The sequence below is a fragment of the Apaloderma vittatum genome, unplaced genomic scaffold (genome assembly GCF_000703405.1).
Source record: "Apaloderma vittatum isolate BGI_N311 unplaced genomic scaffold, ASM70340v1 scaffold34032, whole genome shotgun sequence".
In the NCBI taxonomy this organism is placed as follows: domain Eukaryota; kingdom Metazoa; phylum Chordata; class Aves; order Trogoniformes; family Trogonidae; genus Apaloderma; species Apaloderma vittatum.
In genome coordinates, this window is record NW_009702474.1 from 1,567 (window position 1) to 12,234 (window position 10,668).

At 44.7% G+C, this 10,668-nt stretch overlaps 1 protein-coding gene across 1 annotated transcript; it reads right to left on the reverse strand.

The window, feature by feature from the left end:
* Nucleotides 1-1,566: 1,566 nt before the first annotated feature.
* LOC104270038 (solute carrier family 22 member 7-like) lies at nucleotides 1,567-8,773 on the reverse strand (the record flags this gene model as incomplete). The annotated part of the gene is made up of 6 exons (XM_009864272.1): nucleotides 1,567-1,630; nucleotides 1,819-2,025; nucleotides 3,472-3,580; nucleotides 4,052-4,266; nucleotides 4,354-4,463; nucleotides 8,546-8,773. Coding segments are annotated over 6 exons (933 nt in total), but the record flags the coding sequence as incomplete, so codon positions are not given.
* Nucleotides 8,774-10,668: the final 1,895 nt, after the last annotated feature.

Here is a 10,668-nt window from a genome sequence, read left to right on the forward strand (position 1 = left end):
GCTAGCAGGATGGCCAACATAAGGTGAGGCTGTACTACTCCCAGGTCGGAAACTGATGATGGCATTACAAACATAATTTAATAGACTTGCAGGTGTGTAGAGAAGAGGTGAGAAACTGCTGTGAGTACTCAATGTGAACTGATGAGACATACTGAGCTTGTCCGGAACCAGAAATTTCTACTGATTTATGCTCCTCAGCACAACTGGCATGCTGCCTCATGGCACAGGCACATTGGGGTTTCTCCACCATGTATCTGCTGTAGGTAGGGGAATGCCCTGAAAAGGTGCCTGAACAAGTGCTCTGCTCATGGCATTTTTGAAGGTGTATTATGCTCTATAATTAATGTTAGCTTGTGGCTAGCTGATTATTAGCTCTGGTCTGCAGCTGACGAAGCCAAGGCAGTGCACAGGGAGATGCTCTTTTCCCAGGGATTTGGCAGGTTATTTAACGCAACCTTTAAGACAGAGATAACAAGCAAAATGGTCTCAGCCTTAGGGTAGTTCTGAGGAGTTCCCTTCCGTTAAGTTGCCTTAAAGCCAAAAGGTGGGGTATAAAATACGCGAGGCAGCTTATTTCTACTAGGAGGCGCTCTGTGACCTGAGATGGGATGGACTTCTCCACCCGCCTTCAGGTGCATCCTCAGCTTGCGTTATCCTCACGGGCTGAGCGGGGCTTAGCTTAAAACAGCTCACAGCCCAGGCAGTCGCGTTGTGCCTGGGGACTCAGATGCTGAGGCCATCCCTTCCTCCCGATATAGGAAAGTGCTGTCTGTCAGGGTTCCAAATTTATTGATTATTTGGTGGCTTATCTTTGTTGTTTGCAGAAGTGAGTGCAAGAGGCAAAAGCATTCTGGAAATTTAAGATCAATGTGTTAGACCAGTAAGCAGAATGAAGACCAGTAATGAATTAATTATTCAGTATTACATGCAGCAAGGTGGTTTGACTTTTTTTTTTTTAGTTTGAAGTAGGCTTATTGCATATATACTAAATAATCTGCAAAGCTTTTTTTTTTTTCTTTGTATATGTGGGACAAATGCTTGCAGTTGTCCCATTCTCAGTGAGATGCCTGCATGTGCTGGCTTCGAGCCTCAGTGTGAAAAATGTCCAGACCATTTCCAAATTCAATAAATACTTGTAGCTACAGTTTATAGTTTATCCACTTAGCTCAATTTGAGATCATTTGGGTTTGTACAATTCACACTCAGTAATTTTTACTGCTGCCTTGCGTTTCTTGTGGTGTGTAAATGAATGGATTGTCGCTTCTGGGAGGCTGTGCAGTGAACTGAAAGGTGCTGCTGACCCAACAAGGCCAAAGACTGGAAGCACTTAGCATAGGGTGCCTTTATTTCCACACCCTCTTAGACCTCTGCGTTCTCGCCCCTGGTTACGCTACAGGTTGAGTTAGCTCCCTCCAGCTGGTTTCATGATCCACCTCCTTCCTCCAGTGTCCTCAGCCCCACTTGCCTGCAGAGAGGGACTGGGTGGGCAGTAAAGGCTTGTTTATTGACAGGTCAGAGCACGGCTTGTGTTTGCAGTCCTGCGTTGTAGCTGTCCCACGGAGCCTGTCACTTCAGCAGAGGCTGCAGCGGCATGCCCTTGGGAGGGCTGACTTGTGGTGGCCCTTTCACTCTGGAAAGAAGAAAAGGCACTTTTGTGCTGATAGACAGAAGAATGGGAAGCCTGATGGCCCCAGTCTCCACTAGGCTGTCCCTTCACCCGCTGCCACCCACAGATAGGGAGCTGCAGAAGGCAGAGAGGGGTGTCCTCTGCCTCTCTTGGCAGATGCCGCGTGCGGGGCAGGATGGAACTGGACTCACTGCGCCTTCTCAATGTCCTCAATGCCTTCGGGCAGGCGCACGTTGAGCGTTTCGGGGAGCAGGAAGGCCACGGAGCCGCAGCACACTGCTACACCGCAGTACGTCACCTCTGGCAGAGACCCCCACACTTCATCCAGCAGAAAGACAAGTGGGGCCAAAGCTCCGCCGAGGCGTGCCACGAAGGAGGTGTACCCCATCCCGTTCTGCCTGGAAAGGTAGGGCACCGTGGTGGTGTAGACCACCGCAAGAAAGAGGTGAGTACTTCTTTCATATCAGACTTTGGGAAAAAGTGCAGACCCTCTGTCCCTTCCCCCTATTTTTCTGTAGTGCTGAGGCTTTTTGCCCCCTGGGTTTTCCCTCTGTCAGGTTTTTTCTAGGTTGTTTGGGGTTTTTTTTCTTTCTTTTTATCTTCCTACAATGATAATATTTCCCAGAGAGCAACTATAGCTGCTGTGAGAAATAGATTTATGTCTCTTACAAGAAAGAAGCTGCAGTTCCACACTGAAATGATCTGCTCTAAAGTTGTTTCCACTTTAAATGTCTGAAATCCCGAGTTTATTTTCTACCTATCCCCTAGTAAGTCCTGTGATCTGCTGAGAGAAAATCTAAGTCCCTCCTTCTCCCAGGTACTTCCAGGCAGGTGGCATGCACTAGAGTTAGCTGTGAGCACCTTTTGTCCTGCTGTAGCTCTAAGCCCAGGATAGCTTGTAGAGAAGGCCAAAAATAAGACCTGAGACCTGTTCCATTTACTAATTTTCAGGGGATGGGTGTCATTTCCCACTGACGACAAGTATCCCAGGACCTACTTGTGTGTATGCAGAGTGAGTGCTGCAGAAGGAACCAACATTTTTGGTTTGTGTCTGTCAATGTCTTGGAGCACTTAAAAGTACAAACCAATCTGAGAAGGAAAGCAGCAGACCAGTGTGCGCACTCCGGTTTAAATATGCATTGTTCCCTGCATGTAACAGACCAGTGAAATTTAAAGGACTATATGGCAGAGAAAGGTACTCTGGGCGGGGACAAGCTAAGGTGAAATAAGCCACAAGGCCTGCTGTGATTCGTGAGAGTTTTTTCAGACTTTCACAAAGAAACCAGTCAGGTGACACCCGCCACCAGTCTCAGCTATATCCTAAATTATGCCGATGCTAAATCTGGTTTTATGTCACCATTACGCAGATATTTCAAATAAGCTTTTCCTCCTGAAAGTCTAGTTAATCCCTGCTTTAATATCCTCTGATGTCCAGAAGACTGTCAAACATGTGGTAGTATGTGTCCCTTATAAAACTTGATATTTCACGTGATAATTTTCCGTATCTTTTAACAGTTACTGGCAGATTGTCACAGGGAGCTAAGAATTTATTAAGCACTTTTACCTTGTGGAGGGCAGAACTTTTTGCACACAGAATACTCCTCACCTTTTGGTACACCTTCCTTTCAACATAACCTAACTACACGTAATCCAGTTGAAAAAAGGATAGCTATCTTCTCGTTTCCTGTGAGTACGTGCCATCCCTAGAACCTGCTACTTCCAGGGGCAAGCCATCAGTCCCTCAGTCTCACCAACAGCATGTCCTGCTGTGCTGATGTGGAAGACCTGAGGGTGACATCCCACTGAGGCTCTGGTTGTGCACTCAGGCAAGTGTCATCTCTTACCTCAGTACGGTGGGGTAGAGCTCAGAGGTGTACAAGAAGACAGTGGTGAATGCAGCTTCTGAGAAACCTTTGCCCATAACAGCTACTACAGAGCGTAAGGCGGTGAAGGCTAGGAGGAAAGAAAAGACATATATGACAATGACCGAAGAGCAGCCTCTAGGAAGAAGTTTCTTGTAGTCTCAAGTACAAGAAGAACAGATATAACATGGAGCTTCACAGCACTGGGGCTGCTGAGCCAAAGTCTGGATCAGTAAATTTGGTAACTGTTAGCCCAAGTGGGAGCTGAACTGATGAGAGGATAGGTGCCCACATTTCCAGTTGGGCAATGTAAGATAGACGCTTCACTTCACTGTCACTGCACCCTTACTAGCCACTTCGCAGTGACTGGAGACAATCTGCTGCTACCGGGTATTAGGGCTACCCCACTTTAGCAACCTTGGCTCGAGTTGCTCTTCTGGGAGGAGGACATTTCCATATAGAATTGCCTATGGACAAGATCTATGTTTCTCCTACCGTAGCCCTGCACGGAACAGAAACTTCACTTTCAGCAAGTACTGCCTATGGCAGAAGAGTGTCTCACGCTTGGGAATGATGACGTTGACTCCTATGCATAGTCCGGTCAGGATGAGCATCCAAGCCTGACACTGCCGTCGTCCAACTCGATTCACCAGCACGTACATGAACATCTTGGCTGGAATCTCAATGACACCGAAGACAAACTGGGAGAGATACATGCTGAGCCCAAAGCCAGTTAGGTTCATGCTCATGCCGTAATAAGAGAAGGCAACACCAAACCTGCAGGGAGTGTGTGGAGATGGGGATGAGGGAGATCCAGCCGGGGAGCTGCAGGACAAATCCCCTGTGCAAAGTGACGCTGCTTACCACACGGCCCCGGAACACAGAGAGATCTTCCGCAGGACTGGTGTCCTGAACAGGCTGATGTAGGAATAACTCTCTCCTGGCTTTTTGTCTGTTACCATCTTTCTGAGGGCCTGGGAGAGGTGGAAAGAAGGAAATAGCTCAGCTGCTGTACGTTTGGGATTCAGACATGAAACCTTAGGCAGGCTGGGGTCTGTGCCTTTCCCAGCTCCACCTTGCATTTGCCTTACGTTCCCATTGCAGAGCAATTATCTGGGCAAGCATTATCAGAGACATGTCTTCCTGAAACTTTATAGGTTGCCTGCCATTTTAGACCTCTTTTTCTTCCCTTCTCCTTTCTTACCTGCATACCCCATGTGGCCAAAAGAGTTGTAGAAAAAAGGCAGATCGTGGCATTAGCAAAGCCAGTATTGGCCAGTTCCAGCCTCTCCCCCTGGGTAGTTCCCTGCGGTTGTGTCAGGTCTCAGGCAGGAACTAACGGTGAGCTGCGTGCTTATTTTCATGAATGCATTTATGTAAAGTGTGATTATTTTTACATCTGTTTATATAAATAGAGAATATATATATAAAGTCAGACACTGAGAGATAAGCCCTGCACATAAGGAAGAAGAGGGCTTACTCACAGAGTCTTTTAGCAATTGATTGAGGAGCAAGTACCGGGAAAGTTGGTAAGTTCTACTCACTGGCTGAGATGCAACACAGCTACACAGCTACAGGTCTGCAACAGAGGCAGCTATATCTAAGCTAGTGGCCATAGGCTCGCAGGGTAGTTCGTGGAGATCTGCAGTGGAAGTGATGGTGTCATTTCATCCTAGAGCAAACAACTGCTTGTGGTCAGAAGAACCAGCTTCCATCAGCTGTTCATTAGATTGCAAACTGTAAAGGAGACTGCGAACAGCAATGATGTGGACACCTAATGCTGGGATGAATTCCTCTCAGGAAGAGATGAATTCCTCTCAGGACAGCCTTGCTTCATCATGTTCAAAAACTGTCAGCAAATTCAAGGCAGGCCATTACAATTGATGAGGTTGCAAATCACAGGAAACCTTGAGGAGAGTGTCTGGTTAACTAGTTACACATATTCTCAAATCAATATACTCTTTGGAGAAAGAAAAGCCTTAGACAAAGTTTTTGCATAAATACTTGATCTCAGCCACAGAGCTGCATAGAGAACCTACAACTTAGATAAATGAAGAGAGCCTACAGCATCCTGGATCAAATCTTCTCCAGTGCTTTGTCTCCAACAGCATCCTGCAGTGGAGCCCACAGAAGAGCTGGTCCAGCATGTGGAGATATTTCTTTAGAAATGTCACCACCTCTAGCCATTCTGGGACTTTCTGAAACAGACAGAGTGTCTGTCTGTTTAGCACCTCGATGATTGTCTCACACATTATCTAGTAGTTTGCTGAACCCACGTTTTTCTTTTATTTCTGTATACTCCTCTCTGGACCTGGTAATTTTTGTTAATGCTGCAATGTGGAAAGTAAGTTATTTTTGGGGGGAATTTTTTTTAACCTTTTTCACAGATAAATTCTATTCACAGGCATCCTATTCGTTCAAATGCATAGGATGAATCATAGCACTGATAACAGACTACTTGTGCAATGCTGAGAATTTCAATATTAAATTCAAGTTACCCTGATGTCAGTCTGTCCTCCAAGTTGCATGATTGGCTATTACAATGGATAACATAAGATATCAACATGGAAAACGTCTTCCAGTATGTGTTGTTAACCAGATTTCTTGGCATGTGGAAGGACAACTGGAAGAGCCAGAACAGCAAGAGCCCCAAGAAACATAAAATTCACATAATTTAGTGATGGCTGGGGAGGGAGGAGAGTAAGGGATTCTGCAGGTCTACAGAATCGCCTACAAGTAAGATGGTGCTCTACAGTTCTGTGTGCTAGGGACTTGTGGAAATAGCTAATAAAAGAGAAATCCCAGCCCAAAAACTCTCTGGTTAAAAGAATTGTACAAAATGAAAGAAAGAGTTAGGAAATGGAAGAGGGTAGCTATATCATGTTTCACTAGGGAAGAGCTAAAATTTTATTTCTAATTGCATACTATTCTTCGCAGTTTTTGAGTGAGTGACAAAGCTTTTCATACTGAAAAACGAATTTCACGCTGGGAAATTCCTTCATCAGTTCTATAAGACAATGTTATGAAACCTAAGAGTACATAAGAAACGTGCTGTGCAGTTATTTGGAGATGATACAGCTTTCAAAGTTTAGTCTTCAGAACTAAAGAAAAGCAGTTGTTGCCTTAATAAACCATCAGAGCACACTGACGCATGGTCAGATCAATTAAGCAAACAAGAATCATGTGGTTCTCTGTTGCCTCCATGTTTGCATATGGACAGGAAGAAAACAAGTATGTCCCTATAAACCTCACGAATCCAGCAAGGTGTCATGACTGCAAACCTTTCTTGATTGTGGTCCAGTGGTCACCGTACGGTGTGACATGGCGTAAGGCTGTGACAGAGGGGAAACCCTCGCTACATTTGCTAACCGTAAGAATGGTCTGAGGGTGCAGGCCCATGCTGTTCCTATTGAAACACTGAGAGAATGTCATCAGCCCAAGTTGAATGAAAGAGGCTGTAACTTGTTATTTTTACATAATTCATCTGAACTACCGTCTTGATTAAAGACGAGGAAGAATCACACTCCACTCTTCTCTGCCACGACCTATAAACTCATAATTCTGTGCATGATAAAACACTACTTTTATGTCATAAGTCAAAAAGGCTAATTACTTCTTCAACAGATGTTAAGAAACTGCTTTTAAAAACCAGCATGCTGGACAGGATGAGAAAGGGTGTAGATGCAGGAGCAGTGGGTGCACGTGAAGATGCAAATGGACTGTGACAGCAAAGCATAAGGCTCGTGTGCTGGTGCCAAGGGTTTCCTGTCTTCCTCTTTTGGTAAGAGAAAAACCAATGGGCACTAAAGAAGAGATCAGTGTTTAATGAGCCACAAACTGCTGTACTCACTGGATTTCATAGGTGACCTTTGTTGCTCTTGAGAAAGTCAACATAAATCATGTGGACCAAATTAGTCAGAGGTGACCGATACGCAGCCATCCAAGCTTGGCAGTGAAGGGTGGTTGTGGACACTGCTCTACTGTTTCTCCAAAGAGAGAGAACAGCTTCTGCCTGGCCCCTGATTCCTGCCTAGAGCTCGGTCATCATCTGAGCTTATCACCATCCCCTGGAGCCAAGAGGGTGTCCTTAAAAAGAACATCATGGACTAAGGTCTCAACATCAGAGTCTGACTGCAAAAATACATTTTTAAGATAGAACTCAGCACAAGATGAGGATCTCCATATCAGCCTCATACGCTGAGCTTTGGAGTTGAGGATAGGTGGCTGTTTTTTAGGGTTCTCCTTCCCCTTCATTTGTTCAGTCATCTAGGTGAGCATCTCAGCTCCATCCCTTAATAACCCTGGGGTCAAGAAAAATGCACTGAAACCGGTGGGTGCATGCTTACCTTGCCCAATGCCTCACCCTCGCCACATTCCTTTTAAAACTGCTGGCAGAGCCATGACTGACTTGAAAGCAGAGCTTTAGCCAGGGGGAAAAGTTTATTATGCTGAGTGTTCTTTACAGCCACATTCACCACTGGGTTGCTGTGGCTGACAATATCTTGGTTTCACATGTATGGCCTGAGGTGGACTAGCCTTTGTGGTTTTGGGTGGCACTACATGCAGTATCTCAAGAAAGAAAATATGCTGACTATGTGCTATGAGTCTGTGTCTGATTTCTGCTAGCACTGTACCAGCACTTGGCAAACACTCTGACAATCAAGAAGGCAAACACTGAGCTGCACAAATTGCTCCTGCACCTGCACACTCTCCTCTTTCTTATGGGAGTGATGCCTCTGCCTTATTTTTTCAGATTGGGCTTCTCTCTCATTGCGTATTTAGCCCAGTGTCCTGTAAATTGAGGCTTCTTGTCATGGCAATAACAAATGGAGAGATGCTCCCCTTAACAAAGGTTTCTGGCCTTATGGGAGCTGAGCTGCCTCTTGGTCTCTGGGAGTGGGTGTAGCTGCTTTCTAAAGTAAAATGGAACATGGCACCCTGTGATCCCGCAGATCACACTGCAGGCTGAACGTTGCTTCGGCTATCAAACAGAAGTAGAATGGAGAGAGAGAAAATGGGAGAGGAAGAACACGTGTCTAGATCTCCAGTTTCTCACCTCTGGTGAGACAGTGAAGTCTTTCCTTCCGTTCATTCTTGCACATCTAAGCAGATGCCTGTGGGCTTCCTTCACCCTGCCGTTGGCTATGAGCCACCGGGCAGACTCTGGGACCCACCTGGTGTGAGGAGAGAAGACAGTGTTCCCGTTGGCACTCTGTGTTTTCCATGCCACATAGATGGCCCTGACCAAAGAGAGTAGATCTTCTCTATGAAACTTCAACCTCAGCTAAAAATAGCAACCATGGTGTGTGAAAACAAAAGTAATGGGACACCCTTGTTACAGGTACATGCTGTTCTACCCTTAAAGGAGTATAGTCTGCCAGCTGAAGTATGTCTAGCCAAAATTTTTATCACATGATGTTTGATCAAAGCTTTAATTTTCTGAGTTGATTGAAGTTTCAAACTCTTATCAATTAAAATTGCCCCCTGAGAGTTTATATTTACAGATTCAAGCTTTTGGGGAGTCTTTAAATTTTGAATAGGAAATAAATTTTGAATAGGATATAAAATTTTGTAGGATATACAAATTTGCCATGCAGAGAAGATTTAGTGATCTCTATACATACTTTGTTTATTGCTAAAATTATTTTTTTCACAATAATCAAAGGACAGTCAACTGGGGTGGGTCTAAATCATTGCAGCTGTGGCTTCCAGTGAAGTATCCATGCTGGCCATTGAGCAACAAGGGATGCTGTAGTGCTGTAGAGCTAATTAGAAACACTGAGATGTCTGCTTAAGCAGAGCTGTTTAGGGTGGGAGTCCTCTGACTCTTTATTTTTCTGTCTGTTCCAGCACTTGTCATAAAATAACATCTGCAACTCCCTCTCCTTGTACTTTTCTCTGATCTTGCTATTAATTCATGGCTAGATGGTCGTGTTCAGCCCAGAGCTTCCTAGATCGCAGTGCAGCCCATTGGCGTAGAGGGTACATGGTATTTTGTGAGTCTGCGTAGCGGTCAGGGTCCAGAAAACATTGGAAATATTCCATAGTAGCTACCTCCTGCTACAGCAGCCAACAGCTACCTCCTGCTACCCAAATCTGCCCCCTCAGAGAAGCAGAAAACACAATCTGCTCTTCTCATGGAGAGTTGCAGCTGAGAGTCCTGTGCAGTCAGTAGAAGACTCAACAGCCTTGAAGAACTCTGTGGGTATGAGATCAACTGAGGTCATACACGTCAAAGTCTCTCACTGGAGTCTCCCACTGGAGTGGTCCAAGACCCCTGTAAGCTGTTAGTGATTAATGTCCCCTATATGAGGTTACAATAAAACTAACGAACAACTGCTATGACTGCTCAAGAAGTAACTGAAAAGGATGTGTACAGCAAAAACATTCACAGAACTGTTCTTTTGGAAAGTTTTCAACTCCTTCCCATAAGCTTGTAACCCAATGCGCCTTGGGAAATACAAAGAATGAAAGAAAGCATTTTGCGCTCTTTGTCACCATCTCCAGAGTACAGTATCTTTTGGTTGTCTGATGTCTCAACTGAGTTCTGACATTGTGTCGACAACATCTACAGAGGATGCTAAATCAGATTTTGGTTCCAAACTTCAGCAGCTTTTAATTATGCAGCAATCACTGACCTCTTGGGTGCTTTGAGTTTGATCAGAATACATTATAATTTCTTGGAGAACTAATCTCCGTAAAAGACATTAACATGAGAGAGACAAAATAGTTATCATGAGACAGGTGGGTCCAAATATATCTGTGAATTTCAGCACTACCCAGGACTCAATTTTTAACAGCTGGCTGTCCTAGTAAAAGGACAAAATAACTCTGACTAAAAAAGTCCTCAGATCATATATTTTAGTTGCATTGGACTTGATCAGCAAATTATCAGATGTTACTCTTTGCCAGAAAACCCTCATCACCAGGGAAACAACATGTATTTTTGGGTCATTGGTGAGCACTGGAGCACCAGTTTATACTCCATTTTTCGTAAGTATTATTTGAGATTTTTGTGCTAGATCTGTGCAGCTATTTAATCTGCTGCTTCATGCTGATGGACAGACATAGTAAGCAAGCAAAGTAGAGTCTTTAGAACCCTCTTTGATGGCAGCTGAAAGCCACTTTAGCATTCGGATATCACTCTTTCTGCTCAGAAATTATGCATATAATTTTGAG